At 35.2% G+C, this 20,364-nt stretch overlaps 1 protein-coding gene and 3 long non-coding RNA genes across 13 annotated transcripts; 2 read left to right on the top strand and 2 right to left on the bottom strand.

The window, feature by feature from the left end:
• Position 1: 1 nt before the first annotated feature.
• On the top strand, positions 2-18,632 carry LOC107274425 (BTB/POZ domain-containing protein 6-B). Of its 7 annotated transcripts, XM_025091662.1 has the most exons (6): positions 3,536-3,796; positions 4,201-4,293; positions 14,918-15,126; positions 15,301-15,473; positions 16,023-16,273; positions 16,537-18,632. In XM_025091662.1, exons 2-6 carry the CDS (start codon positions 4,281-4,283, stop codon positions 17,133-17,135), a joined length of 1,245 nt encoding a protein of 414 aa, XP_024947430.1. In that variant the 5' UTR covers positions 3,536-3,796; positions 4,201-4,280; the 3' UTR covers positions 17,136-18,632. The 7 variants fall into 7 exon arrangements, with proteins under 7 accessions (XP_015609053.1, XP_024947431.1, XP_024947430.1 ...); XM_015753567.2 differs by lacking the exons at positions 3,536-3,796; positions 4,201-4,293 and adding an exon at positions 2-1,293; XM_025091663.1 differs by lacking the exon at positions 4,201-4,293 and having other exon boundaries at positions 3,535-3,889.
• LOC107274429 lies at positions 11,250-13,185 on the bottom strand. The gene is made up of 2 exons (XR_001539452.2): positions 12,790-13,185; positions 11,250-12,712 (listed from the first exon to the last, which is right to left on the bottom strand). It is a non-coding gene; the product is annotated as an uncharacterized LOC107274429 (long non-coding RNA).
• Positions 15,008-20,249, bottom strand: LOC107274426. Of its 2 annotated transcripts, none has more exons than XR_001539448.2 (5): positions 20,119-20,249; positions 16,780-17,010; positions 16,516-16,703; positions 15,311-16,249; positions 15,008-15,145 (listed from the first exon to the last, which is right to left on the bottom strand). It is a non-coding gene; the product is annotated as an uncharacterized LOC107274426 (long non-coding RNA). The 2 variants fall into 2 exon arrangements; XR_003061796.1 differs by lacking the exon at positions 20,119-20,249 and adding an exon at positions 18,963-19,597.
• Positions 19,638-20,233, top strand: LOC107274427. Of its 3 annotated transcripts, none has more exons than XR_001539451.2 (3): positions 19,638-19,821; positions 19,893-19,987; positions 20,141-20,233. It is a non-coding gene; the product is annotated as an uncharacterized LOC107274427 (long non-coding RNA). The 3 variants fall into 3 exon arrangements; XR_001539450.2 differs by having other exon boundaries at positions 19,893-20,029; positions 20,141-20,210; XR_001539449.2 differs by having other exon boundaries at positions 19,893-20,050; positions 20,141-20,207.
• Positions 20,250-20,364: the final 115 nt, after the last annotated feature.

Genomic DNA, 20,364 nt, shown 5'->3' with positions numbered 1-20,364 from the left:
ACGAAATAAACTAAAAAAAAAGTAATAACACGAAACCTAATTTCAAGGTCGTGGGTTCGAGACCCACGTTGAGCGGTAACTTGAAAATTGTATATATGTTTCAAAAATCCTGGGCATCAATATTCAATGTCTAAACTTTTTTGATCATTCTTCTACAACCGTAACAAACCGTCCTAGTTTTCAGTTGATAAAGGTTTCTCAATCAGTCTTATAAAAATCACAATTAATTACCACTACCGTCCAGACAAGATCCGCACTATTCAACCCGACACTCACACAATCTTGCCAAGATTCGTAGAAACCGTTTGAAAAGTCCTGTACCATTTTTATACGCGTAATACAATAGCGTCCGGTTGACTGGAACGAATTGCAAGTCGGAATTACGTTTCATGCTGTTACTTCATCAGGTTTAAGTAAAAAAAAAACTTCCATTAACGACAACGCAATGCTAAAGTGACCATCGCCATAGTGTTAAATGGTTCCCAAAGTATAACTTATTGAATGGCATATAATCACGTCTAGTTACTTTTTGAACAGCAAACGTATGTTCTATTCAAGAAAAGATAAAGAAAATCACAATCCAAACATCCAACGCATATCTAATAAATCTAATGGCTCTCATTTACTTTTGAAAATTCTTCAAAACTATTTTACTGTATTCTTACCATTAGGACTATTTATTCATGCGTCTATTATAAATCGCGGCGAAAGGCCGGCCCTGACCAGACGACGTGCTTCTCGCAGCAGCCTACCTTTTTGCCGCTTGTTTTGTCAGTCCTATTGGAGATTTTTTACTCAAACCGTAGAATCGCGTTTTTACGAAATATACATGCATATCACTTTGATTATGGGAGTTATATTACTCTGAAGGACTACAGGACGAAGAGGTCTTTCTCTGACATTTATTTTTCTACAACGTCACGACATACAATTCGCACGCTCGATTATTATTCAGTTTCATTGTCGGTTTGCGCGTAGCACTGCGAGGTGTCTGTGTGTAACTTGTTTATCTTTTTTGCTTGGATCAGTAGATATATAAGATGACATAAACTATTGCACAGGTATTCTGCGAAACGATAGAAGATTTCGTGTTAAAGAAATTCATTTTTTTTTCATTTAATAAAAAATCAAAGTGATCTTAATGGAGATGTGTAGTTAGGTATTACATAGTTAATCGCTTTCTTATTAAATCTGTTGGAACAACGCGAAATTCTCACGATGATTTAGTGATAATCGAAAATATGTTAAACTTTATAAATTGGTGTTATAAAAAAATTCGTGGTCGACAATTCGGTAAGTAATGGCAGAGTCTCTTAATTATCCATTAAGTAAAATTCGTCACGATGCGATAATATCAGCGAGTTAGTCGTGAGTCTCATTAACTGTTCGTTGGTAATTAACCGATCGGTGATTGGTTACAAAAAGCATTTGAAAACGAAGAAAGAAATAATTAATCATTCATCTTAATTAAAACGTTCTTCACGGCCAATTTGATTAAATCCGTAGACACGTATTTAACATGAACATTTCAGAATATATATATATATATATATATATATATATATATGTGTGTGTACACTACTGCATATATATGGATATTTACGTCATAAAGTTTTAGAAAATATGATAAAAATCGACTTTGTTATTATCCATATTTAAAAATCGGGTCATAGGCGTCGGGATGCCAGGCTTCGTCCCTTGATGCAACCCACAAGCACACAAGATGACTAATAGAGTGATAACGCGATTCAGCATGGGTCTATGGATACTCAGCGTTCAACCGATAACAGATAAGCCAAACATCCTGAGCTTCCTGATGTTTGATCTTCGTCTAGTGTATAATGTGATTTTCCAACGTGAACTGCCGCCCAGTCAATTTCGAAATTCGGGAAGGATTTATTTTCACCCCCGGGTGTACACAAGATGGCCACTGCTCTCATCGTGTGCATGTGGCTCTACGAGTATTTATTTTTGAACACTGGAAATTCCAAACGCGAATATATCTCAGGAATCTTCGAGTGTTGCATACACAGCACGGTTCAGGTTCGCTGAACTCCCACACAGAATATTTAACCTTCGATTTATTTTTTTTCGATTCAATTTTTTTAATCAAATTTATTACTACGTACATAACCAAAGTATGTTTTTCATAGCTTCTGCGATGAATTGAATGAATGTGAACATTAAATTATTTCGTTACTTTCAGCAATATTATGCATCGTCATTTTTCGTCTGATTACTGCGGGCTAACCTACATTCAAGATTCATATTAATTTTTATCGATCCTGGGGTAAGTTTGGCTTAGTAGCTTAAAGTCGAATCTATTGCAGGTTGACCTAGATTCATTGAGACTGTCTCTTTGTGTATATATACATATATACAAGCACGCATGCGTGCTTATGGATCGATACCAAACATCATAGAAGGCAAAAGAGAAATTGAACGTTTTAGGGAAAATCGCCATGATACATAAGCTATACCGTAAAGCCTCCTATGTAGGTCAGAGTCAGATCTCCTCGTGTCACTATGGTTACCGTAGAACTGGTATTGCGTAGCCTCAGAGGTTGGGGCTTTCATCCCTTAGTCATCAGGAAACCTTCCTCGCGGATCGCGACTCCAGCTCGTTTTTGATCAGGTACATGATATATATAATTTTCAAAATTTTTTTATATACTTTTGTTTTCACTAAAGTCTCAGTATAAAGTTAATTTATATGTACCTGAATATCTTATTTATTCAGGTAACGTACATCTAGAGAGTTGTCTGTTTTTACTTTACATTCTTCTTACCTGTTATGTCAGTGCAACAAGTGCACAATGGCTTAGGAATTTATAAACTGTGTTTTAAATAAAAATGAAATATTCCATTCCCTCACAATTCAATATGCTATCAAATCGCTTCTCATGGTCGAAGACATAACTGCAACATAGAAATGAATCCTTATTACCACGTCTTATCTTAAACATTCTTAGAAGAGTTTATCAGCTACCGTGCATTCTTCGTGTACGCATCCCGCAACAATTAGACATCCCATGGCATTTTATCACGTAGTAATTATTTATCAAAGTGCATCGACACCGAACGATTTTCAAGTCTTGCATTCATAGCCATTCAACGCAAATCGTACGCACCATTTCAGGCGTGTCTATCCGGTCTAATCATGGCTAATTCTAATCTGAAAATCTGTAATATCGACAACCATTATATTTCGATATAAATTATCGATTAAGCGATTCGATTTAAATTATAATACATATAAAATTAAGATCGTTAAAATTTCTTGACGACTTTTCAAAAATTCTTTTACTCTGTAATGTATATCTTAGTTGTATAATAAATCCCCATTGATATATAGGGTGTACCAAATATTGTATTCGACACATGGGCTACTGACATTTTGCGAATTCCTTAGCTAAACCCAGCCGTAATCTCTATATTGGTACAGCGGTATATTAAAAGGGCTACACGACGCCCGGCGCCTGCGCCAGCGTCGCGGCGCGTGCTATGTTTAGCTTCGATACCCTGCAGCATGGTTTCCTTAGTGCGAATTATGTTCATTGCAGGCCCGCTCATCGGCCAATGAGTATCGTAGTTTTTATCAGTAGGAAGGTATAAAAGTTACAACTACACGCGACACCCGGTATAATATTATGCCAAGAGTATAGAGCGCCAAGAGGATAAATATTAACAACATACCAAAAGATTATTTATTTATTTATTTAATGATCCATCGCTGAACGACTGTCTATATCTTCGTGTTAATTGAACAATACGAAAGCGTGTTTGTCGAAAAAAAATTGTATTATTCATCGGTCCGACAATAATTAACACAGTGTGTACTGATATCTTTCAAGTGCATATATGGCTGATTAATGGATGCCGAGTCAAGGTAACGTATATTGTATACGAGATAAAAAATTGTAATTTCAAAAAAATTTTTCAACCATATTCTCCGCTCATATCGTCCGAATAGAAAGATTTTTCAATCATTCCATATTTTTCAACTGATTAACCAAAACAGTCCGACAAAAGCAATGTAAATTAAACTAAGCCGACTGGAAGGACTGTGGTAAATAAAAAAAATAAATGAAAAGACGTGCCGCGAAATAAGCAAATGTTTGCTAGTGTTTAATGTGCACTCGAATGGCGCCCTGTTTTCTTGTTAATTGAACAATACGAAAGCGTGTTTGTCGAAAAAAAATTGTATTATTCATCGGTCCGACAATAATTAACACAGTGTGTACTGATATCTTTCAAGTGCATATATGGCTGATTAATGGATGCCGAGTCAAGGTAACGTATATTGTATACGAGATAAAAAATTGTAATTTCAAAAAAATTTTTCAACCATATTCTCCGCTCATATCGTCCGAATAGAAAGATTTTTCAATCATTCCATATTTTTCAACTGATTAACCAAAACAGTCCGACAAAAGCAATGTAAATTAAACTAAGCCGACTGGAAGGACTGTGGTAAATAAAAAAAATAAATGAAAAGACGTGCCGCGAAATAAGCAAATGTTTGCTAGTGTTTAATGTGCACTCGAATATATATATATATATATATATATATATATATATATATATATATACACATGCCTATGATTAAAAGTGTAGGTCTACCTAATCGCACCTTAATCATGTCGGTAGTCGGGCTAAGCATATTTACTTGGATGGTAGAATAATACAAAGTCATATAAAGGCGTAAGATGGCAGCGCGTAATTCCGCCATCAAATGCTCCACACTTAAATAGACTCTCGTAACGTTATATGACGATTTTTTTTTTTCTTTTAATTTCACACGTCCTTGTCTTCCGTTTATTTCCTTACCCCTCCATCTTCTCTTTATTCAATTTCCTCACCCCACTCGCCAATCGTACGTCTGGATCATTCAAAACTCGAATCCTTCATTGACGCAACAATCCCGACCCGCTTCCGTTATCGTATCCACCATCACTCATCAGGACGATTAATCATTTATCTCGCGGTCCGTTATTTCATCTATCATTCGGCAAATCATCGATTCACTCTTGTCATGCAGTTCGAATCGATGATCGTGTTACGTGCCGATCGATATTCGTCGATATTTTATTATTGGTATCACTTCCGCGACAGGGCGCGAAATACGACGCTGACGTATACAAGTACTGTGCTATTGGATTATTAATTTTTTTCAGAAAAAATGGAAAACACGTTCTCGAAATAATTTTATTAATATTTATACTTTCTTCGTATTTGTACAATAACATTTCGCGCGTACAATTATTTCCATGAACTTGTCGTTGCGATTTGTTATTATTATACTTTTCTTTGTCGAGCTCTCTAATTCGTCTATGTATGTATACATATATGATTGTGTGCAGATTCTTTACTTTGGGGTTTTCCTATGATTTCACTTTAGAGGCCTCCACGTATGTGCCAATATACTTATGTGCACGTATGTACTGTTTGGTATATTCAGATCGATGCCAAGTTCCGGTAACCGCGCAACGTTAGGGTAGTCATTTCCACGCGGATGGTTGCTGCTGTTGAGCAATCCTATGAGACACCCGTTATAACCAGCTTGGATTTTGCGCATCAGGGTTGGCCAACCCTTGTTGTCGTCAGTCAAGGGCTGGTCTGCGAGCTACCAGCACGATAGAAATTGTAGATCGTAATATCAGACTGTAGCTTCGCTCAGGTATTGATCATATGTAATTTATGTACGTATGCACGTATGTAGATTTCGCGAATGCACTTTGAGTGAGGTCGAATGTATTTGAATGACAGTTTTAATGTCAAGAGTCACAGCACGAGAGTGAGACAGCGAATGATAGTGAAAAATAGTGAATTTTTGGAGAAAAAAATTTGGAGTTCTTTATAGCAACTTTTGATAACACTAATGACAATAAATATTTGAACGGTATTTTTAAAAATATGAATTAAGTAACGGGTTATCAGCAAGTGCGATATATGTGTTACCGTTCAATGCTTAATATGTCATATTGGTCTATCTGCACTATGATACATTGATAATGGTCGATCATTTGCGGTAATTAACATTTCTTATCGAAACTGGTTCTTCGCGTTAACACTATTAAAGTATAACTGGAAACTAGAGCACTCGAGTTAACAATGAGTTGGAATAAAAATTATAACAAAATTTATTATGCTACCTATGTGGTAACTGCCTTGTGCAGTTATGTGGGTGCTAACTGTTTTTTTTATTTTTCGTTAATTTTCTTAGCGTCAGTGTGTGTAAGGTTATTATTGGTATTTTGTTTTGGGTAAAATCATAAGCGTCTCTAAGTTTGGAGCTACTCGAACAAAAAGGGTCCTTTAATCACGTGCCTATTCACAAATCACAGTTTACTCAAAGATAGGTCAGACGCAATATCCTAGACTGAATATTAGCGATACAGCACGTTCGGTACACACAATTGAAACTCACAGTGTGACTAATTAAATACAGGAAGGTACTACTATGCAACGGACCAAGGTCCTTAGAAATTCATCTGTTTAATAAACACAAGAATTTGAGTATAAGCTATATAAATACTTGGAAATCTATACAGCCAAGAAATCTCTTTATTACTATGCACCGAATATGCATATGGTGTATTAGATAATACGGATATCTATAAGAACGATACTTAATGTAAAATCATTAGATTTAGTTTATATATATATATATATGTACATATCTAACATCGAAGATAATTGATAAGATGGATTAGGTACGTTGAAAATTGCGAATGTTAAAAATAGATTTAAGATAAGTCCAACTTTTTGGTCGTTTCATGAACAGTTATATGCATGTGTCTCAGTATTACATTCATTTTGAAGGTTTAAGATGTCATAAGACACTCATACATGTACAGCTGTCAAACAAGTAACCTTAAAGTTACTACAGGGCTGTGAGTTCCACGTGATTTTTTTTTGACAGTTCGCAAACAATTCAATCTTTAACAAATCACACGTGGATCTCGATAAAATTTTCGAAATATATATTAAAATAGAAAAATTAAATATAATTTATTGCAAAATCTCGCACGTGCATAATTTGTAAAGAAAAATTGTACGAAGAGCCATATGTGGGTTGCTAGAGATTTCATTGTTTTTGATCTGTCAAAAGTCCAAAAGGAATTCGTAGACTTACTATGATTGACAGTAAAAACATCTCTGAATCAGTACGATCGTGTTTTTCGAATTAGGCAAAACTTTTAAATGCTTAGTTATGTGTCAAAATATGAAACCCTGGATATTGATATATGTATATTGTATAATACATTTTTTTTAGGAACCACGAAATTGTACGATAACAATAATCTCATCGTTACACACTGTACAGGTCGATACACTTGAATTGACTTATGAGTATTTTCAATTTCTTCTACTTCAAATGAATAACTATTCGAACTTATTACGTATGTATGTCTGTATATATATATATATATACATGGCGCGATACCTAGTGACAAATTACTGCTACGTTTCAGCATGTTACGTGTATACACGACAGTGCCAGTATTGCAAACTTGGAAAATTACCTTAGTTAGTTCTATCGCGAATTGTAGACTGACTTTTCCACATTGCCCACCGACGTCCAGAATTTCTGAGAAAATTTTCAAATTCCACCGCCGTCGTATCACCAGTGCTATTGCTATCGTCCGTCTTTATCAAGGACGTTTCTTATGGGTGATGTGTCTCGTGCAAAAAAAATATGAGGAAAAAAGAGGAAAAGAAAATAGTCAATAACCGTCTTCGCGCCGTCTTCCGTGACGTAACGACTGATTCATAAATGGAACGCGTTTCTTGTTTCCAGTTTTTTGTCCTATTCTTATCTCCTTTTGCTGTTTCTTTTTATCCTACTTTCTGTCTCCGTCACGGCTTCTCTCGTACGTTTATTTCGTCCTTTCTTTTTATCGGCAGACATCTTCCCCGGAATTTATGGTTTTGTTATGTACGAAAAAAAAAAAATACTGACCCAACTGGCACCAAAATATTGTTCGTGAAATTAGAAAAATATTTTGAGCCGTCTTCAAAATTTAAAAATTCTACGTTCCTCGTCATTTTAAGCCTTTTCACTGTGTATTTCTGAAACACATTGTAGATCTATACTCGTTTCGACATAGCGCTCGTTCAAACGGATGTGTGAGTCTTACCAGACCGACAAAACTGTATCACTTTCTGCGGCAGTTTCGTTCATTGCCAATAAGAACTTTCCACTGTGAACAGAGTTGGTGATTTAATTGAATATTTTTTTTTCTTGTAATGTACATAGGAATAAACGTTATTAATAACCGTGAATTATTAATCGTCGATCAATTCGTAATCCATATGAGAATGGAAGTGCAAGTGTTACGCATATCGTATAATAAGGGATACAACGATTATTTAATAAATTCGTAACTCCGTTGATATTATTGTGATTTAACGATACTTAATACATAAATAATAATGTGTGAGGTGAGAAAATTTCAAAATTGCACAACCACCACTTTCTATTATTCCTACTAAAAATTTCACCTAAAAAATACATATTTCATTTATTCCATATTTGTATATTTATACGTACATTTTACCGACTACCATTCGATCTACATAGAATTAATGCTTAGTCCTTGATCCATTAATACCAAGGATTCTTGAACCTATGCTATACCACGTACGTCCACATATGCTTACAAAGGCGTGAATTCCGTACTAGGATAATTTTCGCACATATCTCATTGTATCAGGCATCTGTCATATATGGCTGGCCAAGACACGTCACAGCCCATTGTTTTCTGCATTTGTATAAATTCTGCATCTTTAACCGTGCTCTTGTCTTTTCTTGAAGGCGATAATAAGGTCATTTCGATAGAACAATCGATGCATTGTAAAGACGGTTTGAAAATCCTCTTGTGGAAACACACACAAAAAAAGAGAGAATTTTTTCAATATATTTCAAGTGACAACTTCAGTCCGAAAAAATATATCAAAAAAAAAGTATCTACCTCGTTTAAGGCTTTATTAACGGATTGACATTATCAAAAATATTTTTTATGCACCATTTACATCCTTTTTAGTTTCCTTCAATGCCATTTTTTCTAGCCGAGTTCATGGTACTTTTGTGCAGATATACAAAACCTATACCTTATACGTATGCATATGCACGACATGTGGAATTTCACGTGACATACCGTATGAGCTGATTACAATGGGAATACATTTTTGGGCCCGATCATCCTCGTGGTTCTTGCTAAGCCTCGTTCGTATTTCATTCATAGTCAAAAATTACTATTATTTATTTTCATGCATATATTTAAACCATTTACCTTTTATGTTACTACATAATGAGTGACAAGTGTTTTTGTACTCTGTCGCTTTGTTTATCGGTACTGATGGTTCCAACTATCACGGTTAAAACTGTCTGTTATGATGATTTAATTTAGTCCTTCGGAACTAGGGGTGGTTTTACATTCTGTTAGTCCAATTAATTCAATTGGGCAAATCGTGAAAATTTTACCCAGGACAATTTTGCCTTCTTTATTGAAACATTGTATTCCGTGAAGTGGACCCTTGCATCGGTTATATGTATACAAGGGTACAGAAGGGAATAATGTGGAGTGTGTACTTATTATACGGGCCTGTTGACCCAGACCTAGTAGCATTGAGATATATATACATACAATATATGTATTTATTATACATACTCTAGTACATATATATATGGTAATGAGAAGATACGAGATTATGCATGGAAGAAAAAAAATATTTTCAAAGAAAAATTTTTTTTTAGAATTTCATATATACACGTGTATGCAGAAAATAAGGGCAAGTTTGATGAAAAGAAAATACGGGGTTATATGCCAAGGAATGTAGACCCGGATTAGCAATTAATTCAGATCTTCTTGCAATCTTAAGACAACTTTTCAAGTGTCATAAAAATTCGTGTTACGATGTCCGTACCTGATAATTCCGTTAGTCTCTTAAAAAGACTAATCTTCCTGAGAACTACCTGCTATCCTTGCTATATAAGGAAATTTTTAGTTTTTGACGAAAAAAAAAGTTATTGGTATAGAACAACGGAATATTAAATTTTTTATTTTCTTGTTAGTCCGCATAGAAAGTTTCGTCAATTTTTTCGCTGAAAATCTAATCTATCGGGGTCACGGTTTTTGATTAGCCGAGTATCGTAACACGAAAAAAATGACTCACTAGAATTTTTGGACAATCTCTTCATTTATCCTTTTTTACATTTTTTTTTGGTTTCATACATGTTCCTCTCGGAACGGTATACGTTCAATTGTATCGTGCAACTGTTGTTTCCGTTGTTTGTTTTTCTTTTTTAATCCTAACAAGAATTAGCCACTGTCTTTTTACGCGAATTTTTACAGACTACTTAAATGTGTAGTACGAGTTGTATTATACGAAAGTCACGTTCAACACGGATGGGTAGATCGCGCGAGCCGATATGCCTGGTTTACCCCAATCGCAAGAAATCGTCAATGAATGATCACGTCGTCTCGCCAATTCGATTTGTATTTTTTTTTCTTTCACCCATTAATTTCCTTATAAACTGTATTGATGTTTACTCTATCGTCAAAGCCTAAACTATTTTTAGTTGGAGAATATACAGTGTTAGAAAAAAAAGAATATTTAGAAATGTCACGTTTCAAGCGTTTCGAATACGTCAATCTTTTTAATTGAATATACTTTATCGCTTTTCCCTCGCGAAAAATAAAGTAAAAATATTTTATTATTAAAATTGTAAGAATTATTTTACCAAAGAATTTGCCTCTGTCAAACACTGTACTTTTAAAAAATACGTATCTCCAAGTACCCTCGTTTTTCAATAAAAACTAATGTATCTCGAAGAGTGATACTTTCACGTTTTTCAATAGTTTCATCCCATTAGAATAACCTTACAAAATTTGTATTGCACTATGCTTCTTTGCCTTAGCAAAAATATTCTATGTCAATCTACTGTATTATGTATCCTTCAATTTTTCCATAAGTGTCGCAATTCAATATACCTATACGTGTGTATATAGACATACATCACATGGTTAAACGTACTTAGTTTTTACCAGTTCACTGCGTCTTACGTGACATGTCTCCGGACCGTTTTTTTTTTACATAAATTCATAGATCACCTTTTTGTCAATAATCTTTTTTTTCTTCTTCCACGTCACGAGAAGTCGACTGACTATCGGCAACAGCGCACGTACCAACATTATACAATTACAGAAAGTCGTACACGTGACAATAAAAATATCGCTGAATGTGGAGATCGCCTTTATACGTGAAGCAGGAAATTCTCTAAAGCATCGACAGTAATACATTTCCAAATCAATACAACCAGGTGACTGTGTGGTAAAGATGTAAAGAAAAAAAAAAGTAAAAAAAACTTAACTTTTTCGCAGAAACGTATAAGGAGAAAAAATTAAGAGTACATGTAACTCTTTTCGCAATTCTCGAGTAGTAACTTTACTTAATTGATTAATTAACTAATTACAAGATAGAATTTCGGATTTTCTAGCCAATTGCAGAATTAGCAGGATGTGTTGAATCACGTCCTGCGAATTGCCAGAAACTCTTGCGGATTTCACCGACCTCGATTGTAACAATTAATTTTTCCATAAACCGGAGAGTAACAGTGTTTATAGTTATAGTACTAGTAGCTATGTTTCAGTACGCACGCACCTACACACCTGCTTAGTGATAGATTTTGCTATGTATGAGTATTCTTATCCTTTCTTATATTGTATACATATTTCTTGTTCGTTTTATCGGTAACAAGATGCGTACCGGTATGAGTGTACTTGTTGTCCGCCTTTAACTTATAGAATCTGCTATGACTCATATGTTGAGACACGTAACCACTAAATATCCCAATACATTTAAAATAGAATTAACACCTATACGGTTAGTTTATAATAAAAACGAAGATTTTCGGAATTACGACATTTCCTTCTATGTCGACAGTCAAAGTAGTGAAAAATATACTTGGTACGCCTTATTCTTGTAGTACTTGCAAAAAAAACCTCCAAAAGGTTTGCATCAAATTGTATACATTCCCTGTACCATAATAGGTATAAGCGATTAGAGGTCGGATCCTGGGAATTGACGTAAATTAAACTTTAATTGAATTAAATGACCCCGGACCACGCAGCTCCATTAATTAACGGACATACGACGTTAAGATTCTCAACGGAGTTTGCTCAAATTAGAAGTAACATTTTATAGTAAAGTAGCCGTTCGCTCCCTAGTAGCCATCTCTCTCATTTTGCTCTTCACTTTTTCTTCACTTGCAACTCATCGAACTTCCAGGCTGTCTGTAAAAAGTATACATGTTGGTTGAAATTTGCGCACAGAGTTGGTCAAATATCTATTTAACAAATGGACGTTCTTTTTTTCATCATTGGAGGCGACTCGCGCTACCAGCCTTCAGATTTTCAATGGTTTTATAGAAATCGTTGTTAACACCTTCAACCTATTATAAAGATGGGCGACTCTTCATTGGCTGGATCATTAGCACTGTCCAGCACTTTGCCTATGCTACAATATTTATCATCATAAATCTCGTAACTCTTGGAGGGAGTTTAGGTATTTAATCTCGAATCGTTACCAAACAAATTTCAGGACACTCCAGTCGTTCGTGGAACCCTCCACTTGTTTATTTTTTAACATTTTTAAAATTTCTGTACTAAATCCAATATGGGGGTTTGGCTAGTCGTAAGGCGTGCTGGAACAAAGGGTAAAATATAAAATAGGTTATCGCTATGGTTATTACATAAGATTTTTATACATAACTTTCTTTACCTTTGATAACATTACGAGCATTTTATACTTTTATTTAACGAATCGTTTCCAGTGATTTTCGAAAATATAATTCTTACTTGGAGTATTGACGTCTATCAGAGTATATCATAGCACAGTCTACACTGTGGTCTGTCAATGTGACGAATATCCTGCATAAAGATAGAAACCCATAAAGGGGGTTAAATTTCTAGAGCAACGATACTCAAATTTCTTCAACTGTAAATAACCAAAAATTTTCAAGTGCTTGACAACCTTTGTCATTCGTCGCTTCGATGTATTGAGAATGTCTACACTCCCCTATTCTATAATAAATCTTAGCCACTCTTCTTCTCAGATGCATTTCTACTGGCAATATTGATAAACAAACGTAATATTGCACGCGATAAAACCACAACTTTAAACCGGCAACACGACATATAATATTTATACGAGAATTTCTATGAGAATCTGACTCACTGGATGGAGTCAGTCTAATCGATCCGAGGGTTCCTTGTGTTGGTGTTAGCCAGTTTGTCAGTCAGTCAGTTAGTCAGTCAGTCGGTGAAGAGTACTCGCGGGAGTGAGTACTACGCGTTACAGTATATGCTCATTCAAAAGCAGACTTTGCCGGTGTTTTGAATACATTATATTTTTTATTTATAAAAAAACAAAAAGAAAGAAATACATGATTTGATTTAAAATTATCATTTTAAATATTATTAGGAAAAGATTTACGTTGTGACAAAAGTGTAGGGTGCTCCGTTTTAGACTTACAGGGGCAAGAACATTGTCGAGTTTCAAACTGGAATTCTTGATTACCCGAATAATAAATAATTAGGGCACTACGATGACTGTCACGATAGATGGTGCGTATTTTATTGTAAAACTTGTTTAATTTCATTGTTGATAATTACTTGAGGGTTAGATCTGCTTCAGTGTTCTGAAAGAATTATCCAAGGAAAATCTTTTTTTTTAAATTTTATACCACAGCTCGAAGACTTTAGTTATTTTCTGTTTTGCTTGTGATCATCATTATTTGCTTCTGTGTTGCGTACAAAAACGGCCATCCGAACCTAATTAGTCACTGTAATTAGGCTTTGTCAAACTCTTCGATCATTTCGTGTTATCGGTTGCAGATTTTTCAAAAATAAAAAAATGTATCCGGCGCTTTACTGTATGCTGGGGTGATGGATGATTGTCTTGAAGGAATTAAAATTATCATGCGTCTGGCATACCCTTGATTAATTCAAAGATTAGGACTTTTGGTTTAAAATGATCTCTCAAAATATTGAAAAAAAATTGTAGGAACATTGAAGAAATGAATTATCTCAACATATGGCATCAGGAATAACTTAGTTCATGATACATTCACATCCGAAGGATTATTGAATTTTATCATACAATAGACATCCAGTATATGGACCCAGATACACCTGTGAGAATATTTGCCCTGAGAACCAAAGAAAATTATTAATTATCGATTAATGTTAGCAAAATGACTTATCTGCTGTTATTCAAATGGATGAAATATTTTGGCCATCATGTTCCGTTGCGAGTGTTCAAGTAAATCAAATAATACGCGCTCAATTAACTTTATATGTTAATTGATGAGTTTTATAGAATTTTGAAAATCGTTTTGCTTAATTTAATTTTCCTTTTTTAATCCAACCATTTATAAGGTGCGTTTTGACATAGACAGTTAATCGCCAAGGTCCAGTTTATTCATCGCAATAATTGTAACATGTACAACTCAGGATGTCACAATTGCAAAAGATGCAAGGTGAAGGACCTATTTGCCGTTACCTTACGCGTATTAATTGTCAATTGACACTTGACAATATGCAATTTATAAGCAAGAGGTAGTGCAGAAATAATTTTTCAAAATTAATGCTTCATTCAAAGGCACTCCTGTACCGACTCGCAGTGTTGGCACTTTATCTCCACATTAAATCAATAAGCAAGCAGCTAAGCGCTATCTATTATATGGACATTATATCTATTATATACATTGCCAAACCCTTGTATGGCTAGTTATGTATATACATTGCCGACACACTGCTTAAATAAAAGTCGTATGGATTCTCGATCAGGGTGAAAGTTTTTGGAAAAATACTTTTTGTTAAATATCTATTCTTTCTCTTATCCATAGGCGACAGCTTGCAATGCCCTCGCACTGAGTTGGAACGAGCACGGGATAAGGACAAGATCCGCGAGGGTCTGCGATATAGGAATCATCCTAGACCCAGGCTCATCATACCTAAGAATCACTGCAAAGATTTCGATATGTCTCAAGTAGCACTGATACCGGGCGAGGAAAAGATGTCAGGAAGCCATCCTTTTGATATGGTGATGCTTGAGGTATGTTTGTATCTTGATCCTAAAAAAGATTATAGCAGGCACAATCATTTTTTAAAATAAAAATTAATAAAAGAAATGTATGATAGTATAAGGTGATCTATCTCGCCTCAAGCTCAATTATATATTATTCGCTCTTTATCTGTACTGAGAGATTTTTGGTTTGGTTAAACAAAGGTCGGTATACCTGGTGATACCTGGAGGTACCGCATCGAAAGACAGCGACTCGCCCAAAGATCGGAGTGGTTTCGGGCCATGCTTCTAGGCCCGCTCTCACCGGCTCCCACTGATCCCCCACCAACAGTTAAACTTCAGCATATTGAGAAACGGGCCTTTGATCATTTGTTGAGGTAGGTCACTGGTTCTTTTTTAGTTATTGAGTGGGAGGCAGGGTAGTTCCTGGTCGTGAAGTTCTTAAGGAGGTACTTCAGGCAGGTCCAGGTATTTTAAATCCAAGTAGAATTATAGAATGAAAATTGCGACGTAGTAAAATCCGTCCTCATTATTCATTCATATTAAACTTCTGAGATTCAAAGGTATCAATGAGCATTGTATTAGATCGTAGTGAACAGTGCACGTCGAAACTCTCATCCACATTGCAGTTCAGAGTGCAACATGCTTTTTTTTCCTGGAACCAAATCTTTCCGCGTGCTTAGAATCATGCCGTGTGATTCTGACGGGTTTGAGAAATTAATGAACGTCGCTGTACTTGGCGTGATCGCGTATCTGTGGATCTTTTTATCAATCGTTGCGTTATCCATTATCGTTAATGGAAATTCTCATAAGGGTCAAAGGCGTCACGAGGCCCATTCCGCCGTTGCACCTGTACTGACTTGAGTGCCAATATGAAATTTGAGATACCTATTGACCTTGGACGTTCTATTTTATCTCATTTTTAGATACCTACATGATGAGCCGGTGAATTTTCAATCCGTAACTACTGCTAGGGCTACCCTGGATGCGGCACATCAATACTTATGCCCTGAACTTGCTCGACTTTCTGTCAAATTCTTGGAGGCTAATTTGGACTCTTCAACTGTCCTTGAAGTCTATCAAGGACTCGGACTATATGCAGGAAATCTTGAAACGGTGAAACCTCCTGGAACGCCTACCGCGCCACCTGCACCTGGGGACGATGTCGGTGAAATTGGTAAGTTATGAATATCGAATCTGTGATTTATTCATTAACATATTTATTTTATTCATTGTGTATTAGTTATGTGTAATGAATGATAGATTAATCATGAAGGTACCGATCTTATCGTTCTATCAGTATAGTCATAGGGCAACTAATTAGTCACTAACAAATATTGAACAATATCTCACCCTATACGTATATCCAATATCGCTATTGTGACTGGTTAGGAATTTAACATGAGTCTAAAGTCTTACAATTTCATTGTCTGGTTTCAGCTGAAGCCTGTTCTGGACTCCTATCAGCATGTATATCCATCATAGACTCTGATCCTGCAACAGTCTTGTGTCAGGAGTGCTTTGAAGATCTCAGTTCCAAAGAAGTAGCTGATTTAGCATGTAGAGACAGTCTTCGATTAGCACATGAGGGCACTCTCTTCGCAGCCCTGGAAAGATGGGCAGCATCAGAATGTCGAAGGCGTGGATTAGACCCAACAGCATTTAATAAGAGAGCTTCGTTACCTGAAGAGGTCTGGTACAGTGTTCGATACCCTCTTATGAATGATAGAGAGTTCATTGAAGGCCCTATGGCAAGTGGAATCCTAACCAGCGAAGAGTCAGCATTTCTTGTGGGTAGAATTCTTGGTCACACCGAAGAAAAAATTCCAGTCAATGGTCCATTATCTAGGATCTCAAGTGTACCAAGAGCTGGCACAAATCTTTCTGGTATCACCAAATGGAAAACCTCCAAACCTGGAAAAAAGGAACGTGAGGAAAATAAACGTAACAGACGAAAAGAGTGTGCCAGCCAAGGACAAAAAGCATGTGCACGTATCGGAGACTGTTTGGTGAGAGTTTTAGCTTGTGTATTTGACTGAAGAACAGAAGACCTTAAAGAACTGAAATTGTTATAAGATACCTCTTGAATGTCGAAGTCTGAACCATATGTATTTCCTACATTGGTTGAGGTAGCAGGATCTCTAGGTAGTATGCAAATCGACGAAAAAACCACCGACTTAATTATTAAAAAGAATCGTCGATTTGCACTTACTTCCTATCGTTATATAGAATAATTAAAAACATTTTCCTAATTCTCCTGAAAACGAATAATCGTATTTACGAGCTTAAAGAGAATTATGGGTATTAACCCTGTGGAGACTTATTTTATAATATCGTAAACGGTAGCCATTACGTTGTCGTCTTTTATAAAATATGCCTGTATATATAGACATATTTTATAAAAAAAAATGAAATAACAGAGTGAAATGTATATAAGTTCTCTTGATATCGACGCAAATTATTAAGCTTAGTAACTTTACGGTTAGCAGAGCGAAACTTACATTCTTTTACCATATAAGTAAAAGAAGAAAAACGAATTAAGAAATTAGATAAAATTTCGCACACCTGCGCGTTTGTTGTTGTTTGAAGATTTTAGAACAAAAGTAAAATTATTATGTCGGAACCGAGGAGTAGTTATTGAGATAATTTATGAATCGATTTATTTGTGGAATTCAAATGGTACAATAACGAAAATTATGGAAAGGTAAAACATTTTTTCCAAAATTGATGATCTTTTTCATCGAAAGAGATTCTTAAGCGTTCGGCAGTGCGTTTAATACTTCTGAAAAAAAAGATTCTGGTGTATTAGTTATTTACCGTTAGTTTACTTATATATACATCGTCAGATAATAGGATTTTATATAAGTCCTCATAGTGCTCGATATATATTCGTTCGTTGTGTTCATATTTTGCAATTGAGAGTATAATTAATGTTTTAATTAATATAATTGATTCGAATTTTAATGGACAAATTCCCATGGCTGGTCCGTGCGCGAGTATATAGAGATTGATCGCCTGTGGAGAGAAAAATATTTGAAATGGTATTTTCATATTTCTTGGATCAATTCTCAAAAAGTGAAGGAAGAAATTTAAAAAAAAATCAGGAAATAAAAATGAATATTACCAAAATTGATGACGTATATTTGAAATTCGAAAAAAAAGTTGAAAGATTCAGTGAGTTCGTTATAAAGTCGAGATCAAGAGATATATTTAAATCTCTTTTTAATTTGCAATTAGGCTTTTTGTCTGTTATAATAATTGCAGTTTGTTAATTAGATTAGAATTTTTTTTCTTAATCCTTTATACTGTCACCATTTTTGATTTTTCACTTTATTGTCCTAGGTGCTTTACTTTATTGTCAGAGAGCGAGTAATTGTTTTACATTTTTAATGTTTAAATAATATTGTCAAAATGTTATTCATATATGTAATCATAATGATGATGATTTTTTATTGAATTGTATGACGAATGAATGCTAGTGAAAGTATTTCATGTATGCACTTAAGAAAGAAATTAAACGTCAGAATTTTACATAACGAATTATCCCAATTGCTTTCCCTTACTACCTCAGACATGCGTTAATACCGTATGTATGATTACAGTATATACTTTTCATAGCTAAGCACAATTTTATAATTTAAGTTGTCGTATTGACAATCTATATATTTAAAGTAAATACTTTTATTAGAACTCCAGATCCCTAATGTAATATGAATATAATTTATAATATAAATTTTCAAATATGTACTTTCAGAATATTATTAGTTTCTTTCTTTTGTTACATTCATTGCGCTTTCTGTTGGACTGTATATTCCACTGGTAAGTTTCAACCATCTGTGTGTGTTTCATAACAGAAATATAATTACCGTTACAACCAAGATGTCGGTTATTGTGCGCGCTTCTTTTACCTCCAACTACCAGACACAAAATCCCATAATATTTGACCCTCTTTGTACTATCTTGGCCGTGGTGTATCATTTGATCCGTCACTGGTCGTGAGCGTTCTGGCACATCTCCTCATTGGAAGAGTCAGCCATAAGGAAAAGAAGGAAGGAAGGTCGTGAGCGTTGTGAGCACGGTCTTGTATACAGAGGGTGGATTGTGTATCTTAAATGTAGTGAAAATACGAAAAGTGAATAGCTGTTAGCCAATCGCTGTGCTTGTCTTCTTTTGAACCTAACACGCGATTGGCTAACAGCTACTCACTTTTCGTATTTTCACTACATTTGAGTTACATAATCGACCTTCAGGTCTGAGCACTTCCCTATCCTCATCACGTTGTAGCTTATAACCAATACTGGGACAAAAATACGGTTCCAGTAGGGTTTCCCGATAATGCCGCCTGCGGCGCTTGCAACAGTACTTTTGTCGAGCAAGGCATGCATATCTCTGTTGTATATAAAAATATACGTATGTATATATATTTGTACAGGGTATTCGTTATGAAACGCACTGTAGTAACACTGTTACATTCCTTGACGTCATCTACGCTCCCTTTAAACACGTTCTGATTGGTCGCATTACTGCAATTTCAACCTTGATTATATCGAAATTTTGATATATGAAATAAAAAATGAAAATACACGTATTCTTTAGAATTTGACAAGGAATGCAACGATGTTATTACAGAGCGTTTCATAACGAACACCCTGTATATACACGGAGATTGGCTATATCATTATATATTCTCGGCGCCGGCCACGAAATCCAATAGTTACTTTGAAGGTTAGCAACGTTCATATTAATTTTAATAAAGTATTACGATTACAATCACAATTTCATTATTATTTTTGTAGTTGTCGTTTAGACATGAACAATCCGGACGACACTCCCGTTGTCGATATCTATCCTCCATGAGCGAGATGAAATGGTTTGCTGCTCAGGAGAAATGGTAGGAAGCAAAGCAAGTAGAGGAGAAAGATGCTATGAAAAAGTAATGTTACGCAGTTGAAAAGTATATATGAACAAATGTCGATGCTTACCCTATTGAAATTGTTAATCAACTTTGTGCCTCAACATTACCTGGAATATTCTTCTGTTTTAGCTTCCAGATTCAGGCTCAAATTCCTCACATTATTTATAAGTTAATAAATGATGTATGAACATGGAACGTTGTATTGAAAATATAAGTTTATTTTGCATATCGCTGACTGCAATATCGGCTGGAACGATGATCATGACCCGCGCGGCTACGCGAAACCTGTAACATCGACAGAGGCGATGATCACGAAATCCTACTCCCGGACTCGCCACTACGATTTAGCGCCA

The sequence above is a fragment of the Cephus cinctus genome, unplaced genomic scaffold, assembly GCF_000341935.2.
Source record: "Cephus cinctus unplaced genomic scaffold, Ccin1 Ccin1_scaffold3082, whole genome shotgun sequence".
NCBI classification, from domain to species: Eukaryota; Metazoa; Arthropoda; class Insecta; order Hymenoptera; family Cephidae; genus Cephus; species Cephus cinctus.
The sequence above is the reverse complement of the archived record's forward strand: the minus strand, read 5'-3'. Positions and strand labels throughout refer to the sequence as shown.